This window comes from Tyto alba, unplaced genomic scaffold (assembly GCF_018691265.1).
Source record: "Tyto alba isolate M040663 unplaced genomic scaffold, T.alba_DEE_v4.0 Super-Scaffold_30, whole genome shotgun sequence".
Taxonomy (NCBI): domain Eukaryota; kingdom Metazoa; phylum Chordata; class Aves; order Strigiformes; family Tytonidae; genus Tyto; species Tyto alba.
The window spans coordinates 7,539,375-7,563,212 of record NW_024881305.1 but is presented as its reverse complement, the minus strand read 5'-3'; the positions used below and the strand labels follow the sequence as shown (position 1 = coordinate 7,563,212).

General features: G+C 43.5%; 2 protein-coding genes across 5 annotated transcripts in view; both read left to right on the top strand.

Annotated features, from left to right (window-relative positions):
* The first annotated feature begins 12 nt into the window (after positions 1-12).
* Positions 13-4,131, top strand: BCAS2 (BCAS2 pre-mRNA processing factor). Its single transcript, XM_042800013.1, has 7 exons — positions 13-226; positions 297-389; positions 485-555; positions 664-825; positions 1,878-1,928; positions 3,140-3,220; positions 3,746-4,131. Exons 1-7 carry the CDS (start codon positions 134-136, stop codon positions 3,873-3,875), a joined length of 681 nt encoding a protein of 226 aa, XP_042655947.1. The 5' UTR covers positions 13-133; the 3' UTR covers positions 3,876-4,131.
* An 834-nt stretch (positions 4,132-4,965) lies between these two features.
* The window catches only part of TRIM33 (tripartite motif containing 33), a 43,180-nt gene continuing 24,307 nt past the window's right edge, over positions 4,966-23,838 (top strand). For 2 of the 4 annotated variants that reach the window (XR_006166003.1, XM_042799998.1), the window contains exons 1-4: positions 4,977-5,440; positions 19,279-19,397; positions 19,501-19,648; positions 21,926-22,058. Coding sequence is in view for 3 of the 4 variants with exons in the window: in XM_042799998.1 (XP_042655932.1) it covers positions 5,005-5,440; positions 19,279-19,397; positions 19,501-19,648; positions 21,926-22,058 (836 nt within the window). In the remaining variant the exon portion in view is untranslated. Of the gene's footprint in view, positions 5,441-11,244; positions 11,366-19,278; positions 19,398-19,500; positions 19,649-21,925; positions 22,059-23,838 lie in introns of those variants that run through there. The other 2 variants (XM_042799997.1, XM_032987265.2) reach the window with 2 other exon arrangements.

Here is a 23,838-nt window from a genome sequence, read left to right as displayed (position 1 = left end):
GGGCTGGTCGGGCGGGGCCACCGCGACGTCGCTGCGTCGCTGGCGGGGTGCGGCCTGGTGCGCACGCGCTCTGCGGGAGGGGCGTGGCCGGGGGCGGCCCGGCGCAGGCGCAGAGCGCGGGTCCGGGATCACCATGGCGGGTCCGGGGTTGGTGGCGGGCGACGTGGTGGTGGACGCGCTGCCCTACTTCGACCAGGGCTACGAGGCGCCGGGCGTGCGGGAGGCGGTGAGTGCGCGGCGGGGCGGCGGGGCGGGGCGGCGCGGCGCCTTCCTGTCTGACGCCCCGTGTGCGCTAGGCCGCGGCGCTGGTGGAGGAGGAGACGCGGCGGTACCGGCCGACGAAGAACTACCTCAGCTACCTGCCGGCGCACGACTACAGCGCCTTCGAGGTGAGGAGGCCCCGCCCCCCCGCCGTCCGGTCCCGCCCCCGCCCCCTCCCCCGGGCGGCCCCGCCGCTCCCGCCCCAGCACCGCTCTCCCCGCAGACCGAGATCATGCGGAACGAGTTCGAGCGCCTGGCCGCCCGGCAGCCGCTGGAGCTGCTCAGCATGAAGAGGTGAGCCGAGGCGGCCGGGCCCCCCCCGGTGCCCGCGCCCCGCGCCGCTGGGTGAGCGGTGCCCGCCGCGCCGTCAGCTCAGCCGGGCGGGCGGGCGGCGTGTTCCAGGTACGAGCTGCCGGCCCCGTCCTCCGGCCAGAAGAACGACATCACGGCGTGGCAGGAGTGCGTGAACAACTCCATGGCGCAGCTGGAGCACCAGGCGGTCCGCATCGAGAACCTGGAGTTGATGTCTCAGCATGGCTGTAACGCTTGGAAGGTGTACAACGAGTAAGGCCTTCATCTGCTTTGCTGAACCTAGCTGAAGTTCTGGCTTCAGCCTCTGTGTGTTTCTCATGTTCTGCTGCATGCGTCCAATGGGGACCTTTAGAACACGCCCGGGAGTAACTGAGCCCCTTTGAGAGAGATTGATGTGAAAGAAAAGGAGGCAGATCTGAAAGAGATGGAACCATCTCTATGGCCAAGGAATAGCCTGTCTTTCAATACATCCCAATCTTCAATTTTTGGAGTTATTGTTTGGGAAGCAAGTTGCTGATAATGGGCCTTAATGGGGGATAGCTAAAGGGACTAATGACAGCCTGTAAAATGATAATTCAGTAGTGGCAGTAAAGATGACTTACTAGTGATTCTGCTCAACTTGGAGCCGTTATTAATAAAGCTGTTGCAAAAGCCAAAAAAAGTTGTAGACGGTGTGGCTGCAGGAAGCATCAGGGCTATGTCAGGCAGAGAACGTTAGTGTCCGCTTCTGAGAAGGCTTAGCTTAACCTTAGGTAAAGGTGTAGACAGAAGGATTGTGAAACATAACCTTTGAGAGAAGGCAAAGGGTTGCTTAGCTTAGGAGAAGGGAGGCAGGTAGAGGATCTATTAGCTCACACATATGTCAGGAAGTGAAAAGAAGTGTTTGTGCTCTGACAATATTATATGAGGGAAACAGTAGAAATTGGTTACAGGTAATTTTAGAATTAAAATTAGAAGGTGGGTGATAAGGTAGGGAGACGTTGCAGTAGCATTCTAGTCAGAACACTACAAGCATAAAGTAACAAGCTTGAAGATAAAACTTGATTGGCTAATGGCAAGTGATAACCATAGTGATTATTGAAATTTTATGTCTTAAAGTTGCGTATGTTACAACTGGAGTGTTTTGGTGTTGTCATTCCCTTCGTGAGGGAAGAGCACAGACTGCACTGAGGACAAGTTATCTGGTATTTGCATTGAGGTGGCTTGTTGCATCCTTAACTTTGAAGAGTTAAATTGCAGGTTAAATGGGTCTGATCTAGCAACTGTATGTTTTCTTAATGCTTTGCTTTGCATTCTGCTATTAGACATCTGGTTCATATGATAGAACAAGCCCAGAAAGAGCTTCAGAAGTTGAGGTGAGTCATTCTTTTTCATATTTTCATACTGAAGTTGGAAGGAAAGTGAACCCCTTCCTGCCTCCCTCACCCACCCAAACTATACAAAGGCTTGTCTATATGCTGCTGCCATGGTTATAGGAAAAAAGACCAATTAATAACAATAATTAAGAAATCTGACTGTGCCCTCCCTAAGCAGTTACATTCATAGTGCCTACTCCACTCAAAGTCTGTTTTATTTTGTCTGAACCCCTGCTTTGAACAGAATGGATTGTGGTGGAACCCTCTCTGAAATGCAGTCATATTTTCTTTTCACTGCTGATAAACTTTGGTTTAGTGTGCAGTTGTCTCAGCGAAGAGATGTTCCCTGATGATAGGTTTGGCCTATCATTTTAAAGCAGATGTTTTCATGAGTTTACTGAGATGGATTACTCAGGGATGGAGGCTGTAGTACATTGAAACAATGCACCTTCGTAATTCACTCTAGACAGCATCCTGTGGACTTGCAATGTAAAGCTTTTCAGCTTTCAGATTTAGGTGCTGTCATTTTCAGTCTGAAGATGAGACTATACTGGGACATGGGTAGAAGGCAAGTTGCATAGTGATTCATATCTTTTATCAATACCTTTTATCAGTGTGTTTAGATTATCTGGAATTACTGTCTTGGACAGAATCAATGTGGGACAGGGTAGAAGGAGAACTCAAGCTGGGAAAGCAAAAGGAACACCATGACCTATGGCAAGGAGGCGAACAGAATAGGAGCGTTAGCAGTGTGAACTAAGAACTACTTAGAGACCAAAGTGGTTTAAGTATTCTGCACTTCCCAGGTGCTTTGTGAATGATTAGCCATTCATCTTTTCTAACTTTTTTTCAGAGAGAACAAAAACGTTTTCTCTGTTCTGCACTTGTCCAGGAGCAGTAGGCTTGCATGTTTGAAGCTTTGCTTGTAGTAGAGTGGAAGTTTTTTTTTGTTTTGTTTTGGTTTTTTTTGTTTTTTTTGTGTGTGTGTGTTTTTTTTGTTGTTGTTGTTTGTTTTGTTTTGCTTTTTAATTCTGATTCTGCGTGTAGCCCTCTACTGGGATTTGTCCATCTTTATGTTGTAGTTATGGTCCTGGTTACACAAGTGTTTTCTGGTAGTATGTCTAGAGATTAGGTATATTTTGAAATTAACAGCAGATATTACAAATTATAAAGAAAGGAGAAAAAAAATACATAGATCTTTTTCTCACCAGGAAAAACATTCAAGATCTGAACTGGCAACGAAAGAACATGCAGCTCACAGCTGGGGCTAAACTAAGAGAAATGGAATCGACGTGAGTATCTAGAATTTTTCCATTAAATCTTCCACAAGCATGTCTTTTGCTTCAAATTCTTCCATTCAGAGCATCAGTGATCTTTCTGTTGCAGGATGTTACTGTGTGAATACTGGTGCTTTGCTCCAGGTGTTTTAAAGGATTTGTAATTCATGTCTGTGTAATAGTTACTGTGGTTTAGTGAATCAGTGAGAACAGATGTGAAAGGAAGGGCGTATTAGCTGCTTGAAATTGCCTGTTTAAATTGCTTCTTAAACTCTTCTATATCTAAATACTGGAGGGTAGTGGATTTGAGCCTAGTAAATGAAATTTTGTATGTTAAGGTTTAACAGCGTTAAAACCTACTTTTTTATCCCTTTGATTGTTCAAATTACCATTGATATCAACTGAGATTTATCAGGTACTGAGAAAGACGCTGCTTTATTCAATGTCTTTGTGCTTTCTTTGGAGTGATAATTGTCTTTGATTTTAAAACAGGACTGTTAAATAACACTTGAAGACATTTTTATTTCTTTTCCCTTCCAGATGGGTGTCTCTTGTCAGTAAAAATTACGAGATTGAACGAACTATTGTGCAGCTAGAAAATGAAATTTCACAAATCAAACAGCAGCACGGGGAAGCAAACAAGGAGAATATCCAGCAAGAATTCCAGTGACTTAACCTCTACTGTTTTACTGCAGCATACATTAAAAAAACAAACCAAAAACTTTGGAGATGCTATGTGTTTGTAGAAATCTCTAGATGCATTTATGGAAGGTGATAAAAAGGTATACTGTTTCTTTTCCTTGTTTTAAATTCTAGAAGGCGGGGTGGACTCAGAATGTCCTGTTCAAATGTATTATGGGCACCGTTAAATGTACTGTGAATTGTTTTACTTTTGGTATACCTAAAGTAGAAGCTCTTAAACCCCAGCTGTTTTCATGTTTTTGCGTTTTCCCCCTATGCGTTTAATAAGCGTTTTGCTTTCTGTATGGCTTCTTTGCAGCCTGAGTGCTGTCAGCGCGGTCGGCTTTGCCCGATGAGCCCAGCCACTGGCCCTGCGTGGGAGGCTGCTGTGGGAGCCCCACGCGGGGAGTGGCACTGCAAGGGTGAACGCTGGTGGGGTGCGGTGTCCCGGAGGAGCTGCTGCGCCCGAGGGGCTTTCCTGCCCTGCGCTGCACGGGTGTAATGTGAATCACCCCCTTACCTTCTAATGCGTATTTATAATTTTCCTCACCCGTGTGGTACAGCACGGTGGCCGCATTGCTGCGGGTCTCGCCGCACCACAACCCGTCAGCATCCTCGCGGCTGACCGGCTGATCCAGCTCCTTCCCCCGGCAGCGTCTTCAGTCGCGGGCCGGGGCTGCCCCCCCCCGCCGCTCCCTCGGGCCGTCCCGGGGGGTAGCGGCTTCCTTGCTTCCTCCCGGGCTGGCTCTGCCGCCGGGGCCGGCCCTCGGCTCCGGAGGTAACGGCAGGGCCGCCGCAGCGCTCCCCGCCGCGGTGCCCGTGGCAGCGGCGGCTTCTCTGGGCGCCGCGGCCGCCATCTCCCGCTCCCATCCGCGCGCTCTGGCCCCCCTCCGGCGATTGGCTAGGAGGCCGCCGGCGCCGGCCAATGGGGATTGATCTCGCCGGGCGGTGACAGCCCCGCCCCGGCCGGCGCACGTCGCGACGCGCCTTTGCGGACGCCCCCGTGGCCCCGCCTCCCCGCCGGGGCGCGCGCACGCCGCGCCGTGACGCCGCGCGGTGACGCCGCGCGGTGACGCCGTGCGTGCGCGGAGCGGGGAGTCGGGTTCAAAGGAGGAAACATGGCGGAAAACAAAGGAGGCGGCGGTGGCGGGGAGGGGGCTGCCGAGGCCGCGCCGGGCGGCGGCGCCGGCCTGGAGCCCGTGGTCGTGTCCCCTCCCGCCGCCGCGCCGCCCGAGGAGCGGGAGAGCCCCGGCGCGGCGGCGGCGGCGGCCGCGGAGCGCGCTCTCGGGGAGGCCGAGGCCGAGGCGGCGGCGGGGCCCGGTGCGGTTCCGGGGCCCGGCCCCAGCCCGGTGCCCCCGCTGACACCGGCGGCGCCGGGGCCCTTCTCGTTGCTGGACACCTGCGCCGTCTGCGCGCAGAGCCTGCAGAGCCGGCGGGAGGCCGAGCCCAAGCTGCTGCCCTGCCTGCACTCCTTCTGCCGGCGCTGCCTGCCCGAGCCCGAGCGGCAGCTCAGCGTGCCGGTGCCCGGCGGGGCCAACGGCGACATCCAGCAAGGTGAGCGCGGGGGACGGCTTCTCCCCGCTGGGTTCTCCGCGTTGCGCTCTGCTTTCTCGCCTCTGGCACCGAGCGAGCGGTTGGCTTCGCGTCCCTCGGGTTCGGACCCGGAGCGTTGCCGGCGCTGTGCGTGGCCGTGCCCGGAGAGGCTGCGCGCTGGCCGCCGCTCTTTCTGTTGCCCCGGTTCGGGGTGTCTCTTGCAAGGCCCCTCAGCAGCTTGCGCCGTCTTTTCAAGTGGCGGCTGAAACTTGGAAGCTCTTGCAGTTAAAGTGGAAATAACATTTGGTTTTGCCGTTCAGGGGTGCTGTAGTAGAGCTGTGTCTGTGAGGAGGTGTTCAAGTGTTCAGTGCTCCGGCGCTCGAAAAAAATTGGTCTTAAGTGAAATCTAATTCACTGCTGTTATAGCATTACATGCGCAATTGGAAATGGTGTGTGTAGGACACCTGCTTTCAGATTCATGTTTCCTGTGGACTGAGTTAAAACACCGCAGTGCTGTTTGTCAGTTGACTCCCTGTTCCTGTGTACTACACATGCGTAACTTCCGTGCCATGAGACAAGTGTAGACTGCTTCTTCCAGGTGTTTTTATTGAAATCACAGCTTTGAATTTTATTTCTTTTATATGTTCAGGGTTGGAATTTAAAGGCTTCTGGAGCTTTTAATGGAGTGACTCACATGCTGTGGTCTACAGGCCAAACTAGGGCCCTGGTAAGTGGTTTTGCAGGTCTTAACTGGGCCCTGTGGTCAAAGAGACCTTGTTTGGTGACATCTTTCTGGTTTTAGCAAGAACTCAAGCCTTTTCTGTCTTGCATAGTGAAGGAATTAACCTACTTGGTTGCGGTTCTTTTCTCCACACTGTTCAGAAGCGGTTCACTTCAGATGTGGTCTTAAAAAGTCCATCAGTTTTAAAAAGATGATGCATTAAATATAGTTCATAAATGTATTAACTAAAGCAATCAGTTGGTCTTGTGATCCTTCTTGTTAAATTTCAGATTCTACGTTTTGCACTACATATGTTAGTGGAAGATACAGAACTTGGAAAGCTAGGTTTATTTTACTAGCAGTTAGCAGGACTATCTGAATCCCGCTGTGTTTGTTAGGATACAAGTGTGTTAACAACACAAAGCACAGTTTTCAAAGTATATATAAACTGGAATATTAATTCTTGTTATACACATTTTAAGAATGCTTGATTATGTGCTTTGGTGAAGTAAGAATTCATCTTTGGATTGCTGTATCAAAAGCTTTTAGATGATTTGAGCAAGGTGTGGATACAGGGCCCAGGAGAGTATACTGGTAAGGATGTGTATGACCCACCTGTACTGGTACCTAAGTGTGCATGAATAAATGGGTTAGCTCAGCAGGTCAATTAAGAACATGAGACATTGACCAACCAGAAGATGCAGTTTTGTGGACAAAGTTCAATGGTTGAATGGCACATGAAATGCTTACCAGTAAATCAGGTACAAAATGGACATTCTCAACATACAGGGAAGTACCACATTGCAGAGTCATGCAGGTTCCTTCCCTGTTGGCATGGGTTTTGATAGTCGTGAAGTGTTACTTCCACTTCTCCAGAAAGTGCTTCTCTAGACTCCTTAACCATGAGCAGGTGTTTTTTCATGAAGGAAGAATTAATGGGAAGTGGTATCCCTAGGTGTACCTGAAGCAGGTTACACTTAACTTCAGGCTCTCGCTGCTGGATTACATGTACTCTTTTATATACAGTTAAATTTGCCTGCTATTTTTCAGCGTTTCTACACCTAGTTAAGAGAATTACAAGTACTATGGAAAAATAACTGTGTGTTTTTTTTTTTTTCTTTTGTTATTTTCCTGGTTGCTTTCTTAATTAGTTTTAGATTTTGCTCTGTACAGTTGTCAGTTCTTAAACTAGTAAATATGTGTATTTCTTGGATAATAACTGTGGAAGCTACTTACTAGGAGTTGAGTGCGAGGTCAGTACCTGTGGAGCAGTTTTCTGAGTTGACAGTACCCTTTCATGATGAAAGCATGCTGCTGCTCTCATTCTGAAAACAGTAGGGATGCTTGAAGGCAGTAGTTTGTGGTCCATATTGTCATCTCTTCTACCCTGTTGCAACTCCCTTGAGACACTGATCATGAAGACAGAAGAATGGTCTCAATTCCTGAAAGTTTGAGAAACACTGACTAAAGTTTAGAACAATTATCTAAGGCTGTGGTTTGCTGTATTATAAAGAAGTAACTGGTAGATTCATACCTATCACACTGGTGAAATATTTTTTTTTTGCTGTTGATGGGGAAAAATTAGAAGTTCTTGGATTTATGTATTTAAAACATGTATTTTTGTTATTTATTTAGCATAAAAAGTAGCATCTTATACTAATAGGTCATTAGAACATGCATTTTATTTGGTGGAAGATGATTTCTTAATGCCTGGTGTTTCAGCTGTCCAGCTGGACTCTTCGTTTCAGATCAAATAGGTTACAAGAAAATGCCACCTTGTGTTTGTATCACAGTATTCTGAAGAATGTTTATTTCTAACTTAGAGATTTCAGATGGTTACAGATACTGCAAACAGCTTATTATGCACTCACTGCTGCTTCTGTTCCTGGAAAGATAGGTTGTTTTGAGGTTTCACTGCCTTACCAAGATATTTACACTCTCTCTTAAGATTATCTCAACAGAGGGAATGTGTGGCTCTCCCAGCTCCTCGTGAATGTCACAATCTTCATTAGGCTGAAAAACTAAAAAAGAGCTGCAAGATGCTTTCAGAGAGCCTAAGGGAAACATACACAGTTGCTTAGGGTGCATGTAAATATACTTTGAGGAACAATAAATTTACTACTGAGTGCTATAATGTATAGTATCTTAAATTATTTTGATATGCTGAATTCAACTCCCATCCCCAGTGTTTGTGTATTTAGAAACTGTATTAATTGTACCTTAAATTATGCAGTAACTATTTTTAATTTGTGTTGGAAGGGGGACATAAAAATGGTGCGATGTCTATGAGAACGTGGCATATCACTTAAATCGAGTTAGGTAGTAGTTACTGTATTTTAAGTCTAGAAATTACTGTAATTTAAGTCTGAAAATTCCTGCATCAAATAGACTACTTAAGCTATATAAATGCAGGCCATCTTAGTTTCAGTGAAAGTCAGTACACATCGCTTGAACTCTCTTGACTCTTTAGCTTTCTTCTGTGTTAATGAGTGAAGGTCATGAATATATGCTGGAGTCCAGCAAAGGCTGAGTCCTGAAAACTGTTCAGCTCATATTCTGGGCTTATTAAAAATCTTGGTTTGAAACTTAAATTTCAGTCTGAATTAATAGTATATTTTAAAATAATGGTTTTGTTTGAGAACATTGTAGGCGTGTTATTTTTATAAGAATTGATGTCTGTGCTATAAATTGATTTTCCTTATTAAATATAATGTGTTGTCACATCAGTGCATGGCAGTTGTGATATAAGCAGGCATCATTTGTTAAAAAAAAAAGAAAAAGTTAGGGGTGGATCTTGAAAACAGCTAATTTTTTTTAAAAAAGATATTTAGATTCTGATAGATTTCAATCTGTTTGTGTCACTGGACCTGTGAAGGTTTATTTCAAGGCCTAATCACTGAAAGTAAAACAGGGGTTTTGATGTATGGCTATGCAGAAACATATTTGGATCCTTACACTTCTGAGAAAAGTAAATAGTATGCACATTCAGTACTTACTATTGGTGTTCTCAACCAATAAATGAAACCTGACAGAGATTCATTCCTTAGAGGACTGTGTACATGCCAAGTTTGAACTTAAAACGGAAGTTTGAGTTATTAGATTGCATGAGTGCTTGCAAGTATTTTCCAAAATGTGAAGCATTATCATCGTTATAACAATGTAAACATCTAAAAGGATTTTGAATTTTCTTATATTCACTTAGTGCTTTTTTGTCGGGAATCAGCCGGACGCATTTCAACCCAAAACAAACACGTGTGTTCAAAACCAGATGTCTAAAATGACGCTGTTCACTCAACAGCAATTAGGATTGTAGAAGGTTGGTGTTGATTGTCAGTGGACAATGTAGTAGAGTTTTAGGCTAGTGCTAATCGGTGTCTCGGAAGTATCAACAGAAAATCTAAGCTGTTTTCTTTAAAGTTACTGTTTTTGAAGGAGCACAGCATTGCATAGGTTTGCAGGACTTAAAGACGTGTTTAGCTTGACCTCTTGCTCAGAGCAGATCTGGTTAGAGGAGGTTCTTTAGGGCTTACAAAAGTTAGCTATTTTGCTTTAGCTGGTGTAATGATCGTGGCAAGTAGGTAAGTTTCCATGGCTAGCTGTTAACTGTGTTCCCTTTTCTCTAACCCCAGGGCTACAGTGCTGGAGGCTCCCAGCCAGCTTCTATCTGGTGTTTGTAAACAAAATCTGGGAGACCAAGTGAGAGGATAGTAGCGTGTGGGTTTGGGTTGGAAACAGGTTAATGCTTACTGGCTCAGGAAGCCTTGCTTTTCTGCAGATGGTCTCTGAAACATCTGATGAAATTCCAGAAGGGAATTTCTAGAAGTGTGGGTAGGGAGCAAAGAATAAGATTCAGAAAATTCCAAGTGTTTTTTCTTCTTGTGCAGAAATAGTAGGTATAAGTTGAACATGTATTGTCTTACTGGGCAGAGTATGTCTTGCTTAGCAAAGGTGTACTGGGGGCAGAAAAAATTAATTCTAAGCAGGTTTTGAATAAATTTCCTGTTAAAACTAGTTTAAGATGAAGGCTTTTGTAGTTATATTAACCTGTTGAAAAAATTACCTATTTTGAGATGCATGCAAATAACCATCAGAGAAATGTCATTACCCTTGGGAAATCTTAAACATAAATATATACAAGGTATTCCCATAGGTCACAGTTAAAATTAAGAAAAATACTTTTCTTGCAGCCTTAGGTGTTAGTTGACTGTGGTAGATTAAAAGCATCTTCTATTTAAAATTTTAAGTTTGTTGAAATGTTCCATTGTGATTTGCTGCTGGATTGTTGCAGATTTTTTAGCAGTCTTTCTGTTTTTACAAAAATAAAATTGCCTTTTCTCCTCAATTTACTTCAGTTTTGCACTTTCTGACATCCTTTGGTGTCTATGGTATAGTTCAGTGTGCTTTATCTAAATCATAAGCAGTTAAAAGGATTACATAGAAGCTACTCTCTTTAGTGCTGTTTGACAAGTAGGACTCTCTGATGTGCAATGTAAGGAAGATGTGACTCCTAGCAGTTGTATAACTCTACTACACAACACGTGTTGAATAGTAAATTTGTGCTACTTGCCTCTCTTTGCTCTGACAAAACTCTTCACCTGAGGTGTTGTGTTCTGCTTCGGTTAGAAGTGCAGGTGATAACCTTGGCAAGAGTTGCCAAGGCTGCTGGAGCCGCGCCACAATGTTCTAGCTGTACGGCCTTTCCTTGGTTTCGCAGTCGTGACCCACAGTCTGATTTGCAGAGATGTGTGCCCCCGAGCAGGGCAGGGGCAGCTCTTCCCGGGGCAGTGACTGGGCTTGGGACGTGGCCCGTGTTCCCGTTTCCATCTGCCATGGGCTCTGCCTCGAGTCCTGTCACTGCTGGAGGGAGCTGGGGCGCGGAGCAGCTCGGGCTGATTCCTGCTGTAGTTCGTACAGGTCCGTCCCTGACTGTTCTTGCAGCGACGAGCTTCTGTCAGTTCTCCTTTGTGGAGTTCCTCAGCTCAGTGTAGTGGCTCAGGCAAATTGCTCTTTCTGACCATGTCAGGAGACTCCTTAGGAGCGTGTCACAAGGAATCTGGGAGTTTCTTTTCTCCCTCTGTTGCAGGCTTTGGAAACTCTGGTAGGGAGGAATGGCTCATGATGTGAGAAGATGGCAAGTGAAACCTATCTCCCTTTGAGTGGGGGTGACAGTGCAAGGCAGGCTTTTACTACCTACCGGATTGGTGACACTCAAACCAAATTTCCAGGTAAGAAACTGTTCCTGCTTCTCATCTAAATCAGTCTTAGGTAGGGTAAAAGAAGAGAAACAAAACTCAGTTTAGGCTATGTGTTGTATGTAGCGGTGGATGGGGGACAGTAAACATGTATGCTTGAAAATATTTTTGCTGTTCTGGATAACGTCCGGGGAAGTGTGTGACAAAAAGTAGAGTCTGATCTGAACTGCACAATTAGCTGGGAATAGGATGTAATTCATTTCACCACAGTGCTACTGGAAATGGCAAGGAAGGGAAAATTTGGTACATATAGCGAGCTGTGTATAGTGAGTACTGTGGAAGAGGTAGTAAGTGTCTATGCTCATGGTTTTTACAGGTCTTACACACCATTGTGAGGTTTGTGATATAAACAAATAGAAAACTAGGTGATGCCAGTCTTTTTAATGCAATGTAAGAAGCTTGGAAGCACATTTGTTATCTGCAGCTCTTGTAAAATAGTTCATCACTTTCCATGGCCTTTTAGGTCCAAAGGCTGATTGTTCTTGGATTTCTTTATGAAAGTACTGATATCCACAGGAGCATCTGTGCACAGCTAGTGAAGTTTGTGGGATGCCTTTTTTTTGGTGGGGGTGGGGGGGAGCGCATCTGAAGTATAACTGTGTTCCTGTAGTTAATGCTGATGACAGTATTTTGATGATAGTGTACTGTAAATCAGAAAGGAACTGCCATTCAAAATGTTTTAGGCCTTCAGTGCAGTTTCATGTGATGCAGTCAATGTTTACTATTTCTTCTAGTATTTTTGCCAGAGAAGAAGCATTTCTGTTTTATGGTTAGTTGAAGCTGAGCTATATGGGATTTTAAACGTGAAGTCTGTAAGAAACTTCCTGATTCTCAAATTTTTGCTTAAGTGCTGCTGTTAAACTCTGAGTTGATTTATGGTATCAAAATAATATGAAGCCATCTTTGAGAATGTAGGAAGTCTTTATGGTAATAATTAGAATTGTGGGGAAGTCATAAACCAGTCTGACCTTCATAATTTCTATGAATGTGTCTAATTCTAATTCAACAGTGTTTTAGAAAAAAAGATTCATCTTTTAACATTAGTTTTTGTTATGTGCTATCCAATATGTTCCTTGGCAGTAGTTTTGTGCCTTTTTTGAAAGCAGAGTTACAGTGGAAGTATGTACTTGGTTTGGGTTAATTTTTTTAACACAGTATTAAGCTACTAATTTAAATTGATGCAAAAAAAGCTATTTAATAAGTTCTGCTGGAGTACAGTTGGATGATATTTTTACTTAGTTTTAATTTTCTTACGTAAGAATCTTTTTGGACTGAAACCGGCAGTGAAACCGTGTTTTCCTAGTAAGTTATATAAACATTTGAGCCTTGGTTTGTCCTAAAATACATTCATATTAAATTTTTACCATAAACTTCGTTAGCTTGCAAATTATGTCAAGCTTTGAGAGGTGAGGATTTCCTTCTGTTTTTCTTCTATGTAAATGCTATTTTGGTGTGATTTTTCTCTACTTTTCCCTCTCCGCTCACAAGACCTGCCGCATCTATATCTTTTCAGCAATGCAGTTTGGTGTCTAGTACAAATGATGCTGTATTAATTTGTTTTATGTGAGATTGAAAGACTGGGACATGAGTATGAGATGTATAGTGGCTAGTATAATACTGGAAAGCTACTGTTGGAAATAATGGGCACTGAGATGTGAAAATCAAGTGTAATATGCTGAATGAGAATTGCAAGGTCTTGTCTAAGGATTGTGATGTGTTGAGGTGTGCAGAACACTAGTGGCAACTTCTGTGCCAAGTGTACTTGAATGTCAAGGTGCAAGAAGTGCGTGTTTGAGAGCAGTATTTATGAACTACCTGTTCTCTGTGTCCTCTTGGACAGAAGCAGTGGGCAAGGTGGGATTACCCACGGTCAGAATCCAGATCATGGTCTGCCTGTTCTATTGCTCTTTTGACATCAAAAGGCTTGATTTTACTCAAGCTTCCAGTGATTTGTCTAGTTTAAAAACAAAATCTACCTTACAGGAAGCTATTTGCATATGTGGAACTTCACTTTCTGTTGTGTAAAGATTATAGATCGTGGCCTGCTTTTTTTTTTTTTCCTTCTGCAGTATTTTGTGTGATTTACCCGAGACAGCACTGAAAATCAGATTTAGCTGTGTTCTGTTTTAAATGGATTAGTTTTAATGGTAAATGTTTGAAATTTTTGTTCTGTAAGTATACACACACATCAGCTGATATATGGCTTTCATATAGTATTACCTAAAGAATTTTCACTTTCGGTAGTAAGAAAATCTCAAGGTTCTGCATATAGGGGATGCTTCATTTTGTATATGAAAGCTCTTGGATTGAAATACTGGTTATTTTCCACATCCTGCTGTTAAAGCACGTTTGGTTTGATGAGACAGGGAATTTTTAGTTGGATTATTGCTGTTGCTCTGCAGTGAATCTTATGTGTTCTGAAGCCATCGTTAATTTTAGCACTTGAAAAAATTAATGCTAATTTACTGCTAACATAATTAATCTCCCTGAAGTAAGTCCTACTGTTTTAACTGAATATCCACAAAGGAGTTGATCATCATTTAATTACATTTTTCAAAGTTGCTTCAGGTGTCTCAGTGTATAAAAATAGGCAATTGCTTTGAAAGCTCCTCCTTGAAAATTATATTCACAATGAAATTGTATAAGAATTTGATTTAAGACTAGATGACACTTCTGGGAAGATGATGTTAACCACTGCCTTAGTGGTAAACAAGTTTTCAAACCTTTGATGTAGGTTGTTCATATAATATGTTTAAATGTCAGTTTGGTTCATGTAGTAACTTCTTTGCAGATCCAATGAGGGCTTAAAACTCTGATTTAGCAATTACAGAAGATAACAAAGCAGGATACTGGAAAGGAGCCAGTCTGGTATCCAGTGTTGAAGCTATGAGTGTATACATTTATATCTATGTGTGCAAAGTGTTGTATGTGCTGCAGAAAGGCAGGTGTAGTTGTCCTGAGAGGATCTTTTGCTGTTAACTCCTGTGTTTGGTATTAGCTTTCTCTGAAGAACACTATTTGAAAAAACCCTGAAGAACCTTCAGATAGTTTGTGTTACTGCATCTGCCTCCCTGACCTCATGGAAATAGGTTATGTTAGGAAACATCCTCTGTTGTATCTGGGAGAATATTGTGACACACTACTACTTTGACATTTTCATGAGCATCACTAAAGTCACACCTGACTATCCAGGCTCACCTCTCTTAGTGCTTGTTTTGAGACAGACTGGACAGTAGATTGTTATAAAAAGTAATTAACAAGTGTCTTTTGAACAAGCTGAGGGAAAAAAAAAAAAAAAAGAAAGAAAGATTTGCTTGGGGAGAACAAATGACTAAAAATATGTATATTTTTTCAAGAAGAAATCAGGAAAAACTGAGTATGATGTAGAAACTGTCACAACTTCATTCTAGCTAAGGGATCATTTTCTGAGGGGGGGGGTGTGTGGTGCGAGCAGCAGAGGAACATGCTGAGACAAACTCAGTGTGAGTGATAAAGCATGGTTCACTTTATTGGTCCAGGGTACACATATTTATACAGACAACGCTAATTATTATGCCTGCTAGTCACTACCTGATTGGCTTAAGCTCTAAAGGTCGTATTCGCACAGTCCACCTACTTGCGGTTAGCTTACAGCACAAGCTTCTCATTCCACTAAGTTTCTCATTCCACTACTTCTAGTTCCTCTTATCTTGTTTACGATACACAAGGCCGAAGCATCCTTGACATTCCTCCTGTATCGGCAGCTGCGAGCAGCTGCAGGCAAACCCTGGTGAGGCTCAGCATCAGCGAGGCAGCATCAGCCCCTAGAACAGGCTCTGATCGTACAACTGCTCGGGGGGCTCGTGGCCCCTGTCTCTGAGCCATTCTCCAACAATTCCCCCTTTTTCTTTTTGTACGAGCAGAGCCTGCCCCAACGTTTGTTCAGAGATTTTCTTAATACATGGCAAGGCACAACTTAAGCATGCAGGCTTACAATCTATTGGCTAAAGGCACTTATCACGCACCCGGGAGTGCTGTGATAGGTCTGCATCGTTAGCACGCGTGAACAAACTAAATCTACTTTGTGGTTAGTGCATCCAGGCATTCAAACAGGGAGGAAGCACTCGCTTGACTTCCCCATTCTTGCCCTTCCAGGTGACCTCAAGGACAGGATTTTGTGGCAGTTTTCTGCTCAGAGACCCAGACTGGATTGTCCAAACCCTGTAGCGTCAGTGCATGACCCTGATCCCCAAAAAATCCTACCACGTTTCCCCCTTTTTCTTTTTGGACAGTCCAGACTCCTTTTAACGCTCGATTCATAGCATTCATAAAGCATTTCCACACACACCCCAATACCATCATGACAGTCATAATGACAGTCAGCATTGCTGGTCCGTGCATTGACAAATCTTCCAGCCACTCCAAAAATCCCCCTTTCTGTTTTTGAGCGATCCAGACCCCGTTTCGTGTTTGTGCTAAGAATGTTCCACTGACAGGCCCTTTGCAGGAGACTGATGAGACACTGCAAAATAAAAGCACAAACTATGCCAATCAAGAAAAACACCCCTACAGTTTTAAAAGTGTCAGCAATTGTAACAACAGAGTATGCCATTCAGAATTTAATACAGGTTTCACCATGCTATGTTCTAAACATTGAAATGAACCCACAACATACAATGAATCTGATACTACATGAACAAGTTTTTGATACCAGTGTCGATGTTGAAACACCCAGATGGTAGTTCAGAGTTCTAAAGTTCGTAAGGAGTCTCCAGACCCCCCGAGGAGAATCTTGTGGTGTTGTGTTCCCGGGTGTCCCCCATCCGTTGTCACTACCGGGCAGGCCAACGCCCCAGCAGCATGCCAGTCCCCTTCTAACAAGGCACCCCGAATCACCCCACTCCATCGGGGCTGAGCTAAAAGCGGAGCTGGTTCTGGTGAGGGTGACGGGAGTGGGTGTGGGGGGGCTGCCGGCAGCGCTTCCTCTTCTTGTCATTGTAAATGCAGAGTTCTGTTCTGTAGCTCAACTTCTGTAATTCTCTTTCAGGTTCTTGGACTCTGTCCCTGTCCCTTACCGATGTGTGACCCTCTTGCTTTAATTCGGACAGAGGCGCCGTCTGACTCTCTGACTCAGACGCTGACGCGCCGTCAGGGGCGGAACCATCCGAAGGGGGGGGGGGGGGGGGGTGGGCGGAGTTTGGGGCAGCACGCCGCTCCCCCCTGGCGGGAGGGGTCAGGTGGGCCCGCCTCCTTGGCTGGGAGAGGCGCTGCTTCCGGGTTCTTGCCAGATGCTGGACTGCATTCTGCGGGCACACCCCCCTGTCCCCCCACGCCGCCTGATTTCTCTGCCACTTCTTGCGCGGTGGAGCAAACAGGAACACTTGGTGCCATGCCCTTAATAGAGCGGAGCTGCTGATTAACCCCGAAGAAGGTGGCTAATCGTGACGGACGGTTGGTTTCAGCAGGGACCAGTGGAGATGGTATAGCACCAATAGCCTCCATAGCAGCAGCAGCTACTTTCTTTCCTGCTTGCATCTCCCCCAGAGCTTTTACGATCATTCGCCAGACCAGCCCTTGCTGTCGTGCTTCACTGCCTTTATTGCCTCCAGTGATAGTCTCGTCCCACAATAAATCACCTACTTCGCACCACTCCTGTTGGCTAATTATTAGCAAGGGGTCACTCATTCTGACCCGTTTTCTAACCCACTTAACCAGATCGTGGACATCTCCTTCTTTTTCACCTCTCTTAGAGAGCATACTAAGAAGCAGTCTTATTGCCGCGTCTGTTTCCATCGCGGTCTTAGCTAAGGCGAAGGGGCTGTCCTGCAATACAGCTCTCCAGGCTCCAATGCTTTCTATTTCGGCTCATGCCCACCTCCGCTGCCTCGCCTCCGTGCTTCCCATGACCACAGTCTCATGATCTTTGGAAGCCTCTCTGCATTTAAGCAATTGAGTTTTCAGCGTTTAAGCTACCCATGATTTTACACAATCTATTCCCCGCTTTTCTAAAAAGCACTGTAAAGGGCTACCTCCTGTTCCATATTGCCGACCCTGTGCTCCCTGATTAAGGCACAGTGTAGTTCCCACCGACCCGGTGCTCCCTGATTAAGGCACCGCCGTCCCGGTGCTCCCTGATTAAGGCACCACCGACCCTGTGCTCCCTGATTAAGGCACAATACATTTCCCTTACTTTGATATGTTGCTGATGCTCCCTGATTAAGGCACCAGTTGCAGCTTTTGCTAGTAGCCCTCGCAGACGGCGAACCCCTATGTCAGTTCAGGCCCTCGGAACAGCACGTCGGAGATCCAATGTTCAGTCGTTCTTGACCCCCCGGACGCTGCTGTATCCGGTGCTTCTCTGCGTCTGCTGCTCCGTCCTTTTTATCCTTCTATTCCGGTCCCGGTTCAGGCACCATTTTGTGAGCAGCAGAGGAACATGCTGAGACAAACTCAATGTGAGTGATAAAGCATGGTTCACTTTATTGGTCCAGGGTACACATATTTATACAGACAATGCTAATTATTATGCCTACTAGTCACTACCTGATTGGCTTAAGCTCTAAAGGTCGTATTCGCACAGTCCACCTACTTGCGGTTAGCTTACAGCACAAGCTTCTCATTCCACTAAGTTTCTCATTCCACTACTTCTAGTTCCTCTTATCTTGTTTACGATACACAAGGCCGAAGCATCCTTGACATTCCTCCTGTATCGGCAGCTGCGAGCAGCTGCAGGCAAACCCTGGTGAGGCTCAGCATCAGCGAGGCAGCATCAGCCCCTAGAACAGGCTCTGATCGTACAACTGCTCGGGGGGCTCGTGGCCCCTGTCTCTGAGCCATTCTCCAACATGTGGTTTGTGGGATTTTTTTTGTTTGTGTTTTGTCATGTCCCAATTTCTTGGGATGATGACACACATTTGCTATTTCTCAGGTCAGGATCAAGGTGAAATGACACCAGGGATTCCTCAGTTCACAGAACTCAACTTTTATTTATTCACAACAGATATTGGCATGAAACTTTCTGTCAGTAAGCCTTGCAACCTCTGCAACAAGCAGTAAACCTACATACACTGACCAACCACAAATCTTACAACATGCTCCAACAAGACTTGCCATTTATGCAGGGAAATAGGGATAGAGAATGGGAGAAAAAGGAGAGAGACATTAAAAAATAAAGATTTCTTCAGTCCTGGTTCCATTGTTGACTGAGCCAGCCCAGAGGCCCAGTTCTGTAGGGGTGCTGCCTGGGGATGCCATTTGCGTTCCTCTCATAATCCCTTGCTGCTCCTCTGGGTGGGCACTTGGACTCATTAGGCTAATTAAGTGTCATGCGCAGTCTACGCTTCTAGAGTTCTCTTGGCTCTGGTGCACGTGTAGTTTGTACCCTCAGTCTTCTGGAAGTGGGTTGGTGGGCTTGGGGATCGGTGGGGAGTTACTTCTCCCTCCCTGCGGGTCTGGTCAGGGTCTGACCGTTCTTGGCACGTGTCGTGAAAAGCTTCTCTGCTGGCCCTTCACGGCGTCGCTCCGGACAGGGAAGTCCAGCCTCAGAAGAGGGCGGCCCCACCTCCATGGGACCTTTTCTTCTCACCCCAACTTCCCAGCGCTGCCTGCACAGCCCCAGTGCTTCCACAGAGACCGTCTCCTTTGCCAGCTCTTTATTGGATGCTTGAGACATTAACTGTCAGACTGTCACAGTGTTTTGTTGTTGCTGGGGTGTTTTTTGTGGGAAACCTGTTACACATGGGTAACAGCTGGTTTTTAAGGGTTATGTCAGCTGTGGAATCTGTTCTTTTATGCTATGCAATGAGCAGTCAGAGGATTTTGTGTTCATTTTTGTCATCTTTTGATTCTGGGCGTATTGGTTTTCACGTTCTTTTTCTTAATACTGGGAAACTTTTTCTGTTTTGCAGTTGGTGTAATCAGATGTCCGATATGTCGCCAAGAATGCAGGCAGATAGATCTGGTGGATAACTACTTTGTGAAAGACACTTCAGAAACACCAAGCAGTTCTGATGAGAAGTCAGAACAGGTATGGCACTTTATTGCTTGCCTGAATTCACATGCTGTTTTTGTTTCTCTACATGTTAATCCTTTCTAGGAAAATTATGGTAACTGACTATGTCCCTCTGCAGGTGTGTACAAGCTGTGAAGATAATGCTAGTGCTGTTGGATTTTGTGTAGAGTGTGGGGAATGGTTGTGCAAGACTTGCATAGAAGCTCATCAGAGAGTAAAATTTACTAAAGATCATATGATCAGAAAAAAAGAGGATGTATCTTCAGGTGAGTGTTTAGATATCACTTAGTTCTGCCTGTAGTAAAAATGTTTTCTCTTCGCTGCATGTAAAAAGAGAGAGGGAAGATTATTTAGGTTCACAACCAGCTGTATGGCTTTCCCTAGAGATTTGGGGAAAGTTTAGTAAAAAGCTACCAGTGCAAAATTGGTAGCTCTAAAAATAGAGGAAAAACTCAATTTTGAACTAAAATGGGTTATTTGCTAATACCCTGTACAGTTTGATGTCCAATGTAAATTAAAAAAAAAAAACAAACCAAGCAAACAAAACCAACAAAAAACCCCAAACAAACAAACAACAACAAAAAAAATCAAAACCCGCAAACCCACACCCCCCCTTAAGTACAGGAGAAACAGAATGAGACTGCAGTCTTTGGTAAGAATTTAGATCCATTCTTAACAATCCTTTTATTTAGTAGAGTAAGTCCCTAAATGGAGGTGTAGAAGTCTGGAGAGCACTGACTTATTGTTAATCTTCTCCATGGTCCAAGGAAATTAAATGATACATTTTTCTGTACTTGGTTGTAAGGAGCAATTTAAGTTATCCCAGTAGAGAAGTACATACCGATAAGCTTATAGTCTTATTCGATATAATGTTGCTGTTGTATTGATATTGCTGAGTACATGTGGAATTAAAATTTATTTTAGGTTTAATATCTCTTTCAGTTAGCAAAATTTAATGTGCAAAGTGTGTGTACACGTTTAGACATGCAGCTTTATTAGAAGTTAATTCTTAACTTGTTTGACTGTATATCATTTGTAACCTACTGAGGTAATGTGGAAAACATTCTTGAAACAGGTAAAAGGTAACTAGATTTTTAGCTTAGATTTTATTTGTAAACAGGATAAAAGTTATGATTTAAAGACCCGTAGGTTCTATAGGCATATGAAGACTGATCATATTGAGGAAGAGACGTTTAGACATTTTGCATTCTCTCTACATTTGAAATACGTTAAGATCTTCATGATTTTTTCATTGTGCCATTTCAAAGGAGTAACACTGCTTTGTTTTCTTCTAACTCTTGTCAAAATCGTATTAATAGTTAAAGTTTGCTACTGAACTTAGGTTTTTTTTAGACAATGATCTTACCTCACTTGCTCTATCAAATCTACTTTATTTTTGGAGAGGATTCTCTGTATATCTTAATGGGTATTGTTTAATAAGAAATGTTACCTAATAAGTTTAAACGTATTAATCCTAGTAGACGAGAAACCCTTAAGGCTGAAATCAAATTCCAGGGCCTTGCAGAGAATTACTGAGTGGGAACGTGATGAAAAATGGTTTTCCCAGTAAAGTAAACTTTCTCTCAGGAATTTAGGTTGGTGTCTATGAAGATGGAAGCCCACATATAGTCGGTATGCTCGTACACAGCAAGAGTGTACCCTTCCTTTGACCTGATGTACAGCAATCCTTAGTAAGGCTCTTGATTGTGGGAAATGACTATTCCTTATTTTCTCAGAGGAGCTTGTTCCCTTCTTTGTTGTTAGACTCTAAGATATGCCCTGGAGACTTTAAATTTCTGTTAATGATTATCAGCTGTAGATTCATGAGCTCTCTTTCTTTACAATAACTTGCATGACATAACAAGCTTCAGAAATGTTGGAGACTGAGGAAGACATTCATGTTTTAAACCTTACCTACTGTATCTTCCAAAGGCTGCTTTCCTCTGTGCTAAGCTCAGAATATCTTTAGAAGACTGTACAGCACCCTTTAGTACTCAGAACTATATTGTGACATTATCTGTTGTTTACATAAGTGGAAAAGTTAAGCAGTTTATCTGGGGTTTAAGTAACTCTTAACAAGGGCAGTGTTTGCTTTGCATTTACCACTTCAGTTGCATATCACTTAATGAGGTTTATAAAGGTTTTGAAGTGATAATTTAGAAAACCTATGTATGTTTGACAGTATAAAAGTTTGATGTTTGACCCATCCTTCAGTGTGTCAGAGGTGAAATTGCATGCAATTTAATCTTCAAACACGTGTTTGTGTACAGTTCTTATATTCTTACAGATGCCAGTGTCTTTTGGGTGTTTGTGATAGGAGAGGAGTTCCTCCTTCTATTTGAATACAATAGAACAAAAACAGCTATAAACCACTGGCACTGTAAATATTTCAATGAGAATATATTCATGGTAACTTTAGGGTGAGAACAGGTCTGTAGCTGTCTTTGTCCAAATTCTCGGTTGTTACTTGGAAGTTAGTCATTTGCTCTTCAGATTGTCTAAATTTTATTTTAAAATGCAAAATGGTTTATTTTTAAAAACAGAGGCCGTGGGAGCATCTGGTCAACGTCCTGTTTTCTGTCCTGTCCACAAACAAGAGCAGTTAAAACTTTTCTGTGAAACATGTGACAGGCTGACATGCAGAGACTGTCAGTTACTGGAACACAAAGAACACAGGTACAAATATTACCATGTCTTAATTCCTGTGGTGCACTTTTTCAGAGGATGAAATGGCATTGATTTAAAACAGTTGTGTCATTTAATACTGTTGTATTTACTCTTTGTCGGACTGAAGTGATCACTTGCAAAGGAGAACCTGTGTGGAGCACTGAAAACTTTGTGATCAATTGGTTGAGCTTTGTCAAGTATCTTAAGAGTAGATTCAAAACATGGTCTGAGGCGATTTGGTGTGATTAAGGTGTTAGCTTGCCAGGCGTTTACCAGTGCTGTCCCTCTATTCAGGACTTGACTAGAAATTGCTACAGCCCTGAACACCTGGTGCTGTAAAGAAGCCAGAGTGATGCAGTGAGTCATGAATGAGGTAATGCTTTGAAAGGATATACTTTAGTATGCAACAGTCTTTCAATTTAGGGTAATTTTGTAAAGGAAAGTATAAATTTTGCCTCATAGAATAATATATTTTTCTAGTACAGAGGGAAGAATTGTTTGCTTTTTAGTTGGTTGAAAGTTGCCTCATTCCAAGTAAAAAGAAATGATGGGTTTTGTCTCTGGAGCTTGCTTTTCTGTTAGCTTCTAGAAAAAAGTTGGAACCTCTTAAGATACCGTAAAACTTCCTGCTCTTTAGCAACTCTGTCATATAGTTGTTTGATTGTCTGAAAAAGTGTTTTGCAGTGTATTTATCAGTCACTGCAGCACTGCTTTTCCTAGGCAATCTACAAGTAACACTTCTCTGTAAAGGTGCTTGACAGGACGTTGCAATATTGAATGTAGTGGGTTTTTTTTTCTCCAGAGTAGTAATTACTCTCATAGACTGTTACAGCAGCCTAATGGAGAACTCTTAGTTTTTAAATTAGTATTATTAAAGTATTAACAACCTCAGTTATTCCTGCTCTGTTGTCTCATAAGCTTGATCATAAATATCCTGAAAGACACGCTTGTCCAGAAAGTGTGCTTTCCTAGGATATGTTAACTAACTTACTCTAGTTGGTTTCTTTGTATCTGTTTTGTGCATGATGCTAATGGATTAACAGATGTATCTTGTTCTACTTACCTATTCTCTTCCACTAAGAGAAGATAATACTTTGCTATTGACATGCTTTGTTGCAGAATATTCTTTAAAAATTGTTCTGTCTGCAGATGTGAATTACAGATGATTAGGGAAACTGCTTCGTCTGCCATGAAGTACAACTGATATTTTTATGAAGCTTACTAAATCATTGAAGGAAAATCATGCCAAGTGGAAACAAAAATTGATTTTAAGTTCCTGTTTACTTCTTACCTGAAATCCTAATAGTTTGCACCAAAGGAGGACGAATCACCATTTCGATAGCAGTGTTCAGTTCAGAACTTCAAGTGAAAGAATTGCTGGTGATTCTGTAGAAAGCTGACATTTTTTTAGCAGCCTAATGGTGTGTGATTCCTCTCGTTTAGGTGGTTTTCAGTCCACACACTTTGGAAGCTAGAAGTACAATACAATAATAATAATAATAATTTTTTTAAAAAGTATTTTGACTGTAGAAGGAGATACAGCAAAATTTTAGCAGTACTAGGTAAGTGTAGATCCTGCCCCCCGCCCGCCCCCCCCTTAAAGTGGAAAACTGATTTTCAACTTAATGAAAACGGTTTTAGAACATCTACAGATCTCCAGACATTTCAAATTTTGTGGCCTTTGGGCTTTAGTAATGCTACTTTTTGCATTATAGTACTTAAAATCTTGTGATGCTGTCTTCAAGAACTTTAGACTGTTCTTAGAAAAAGCAATCTTGTAACATAGAGA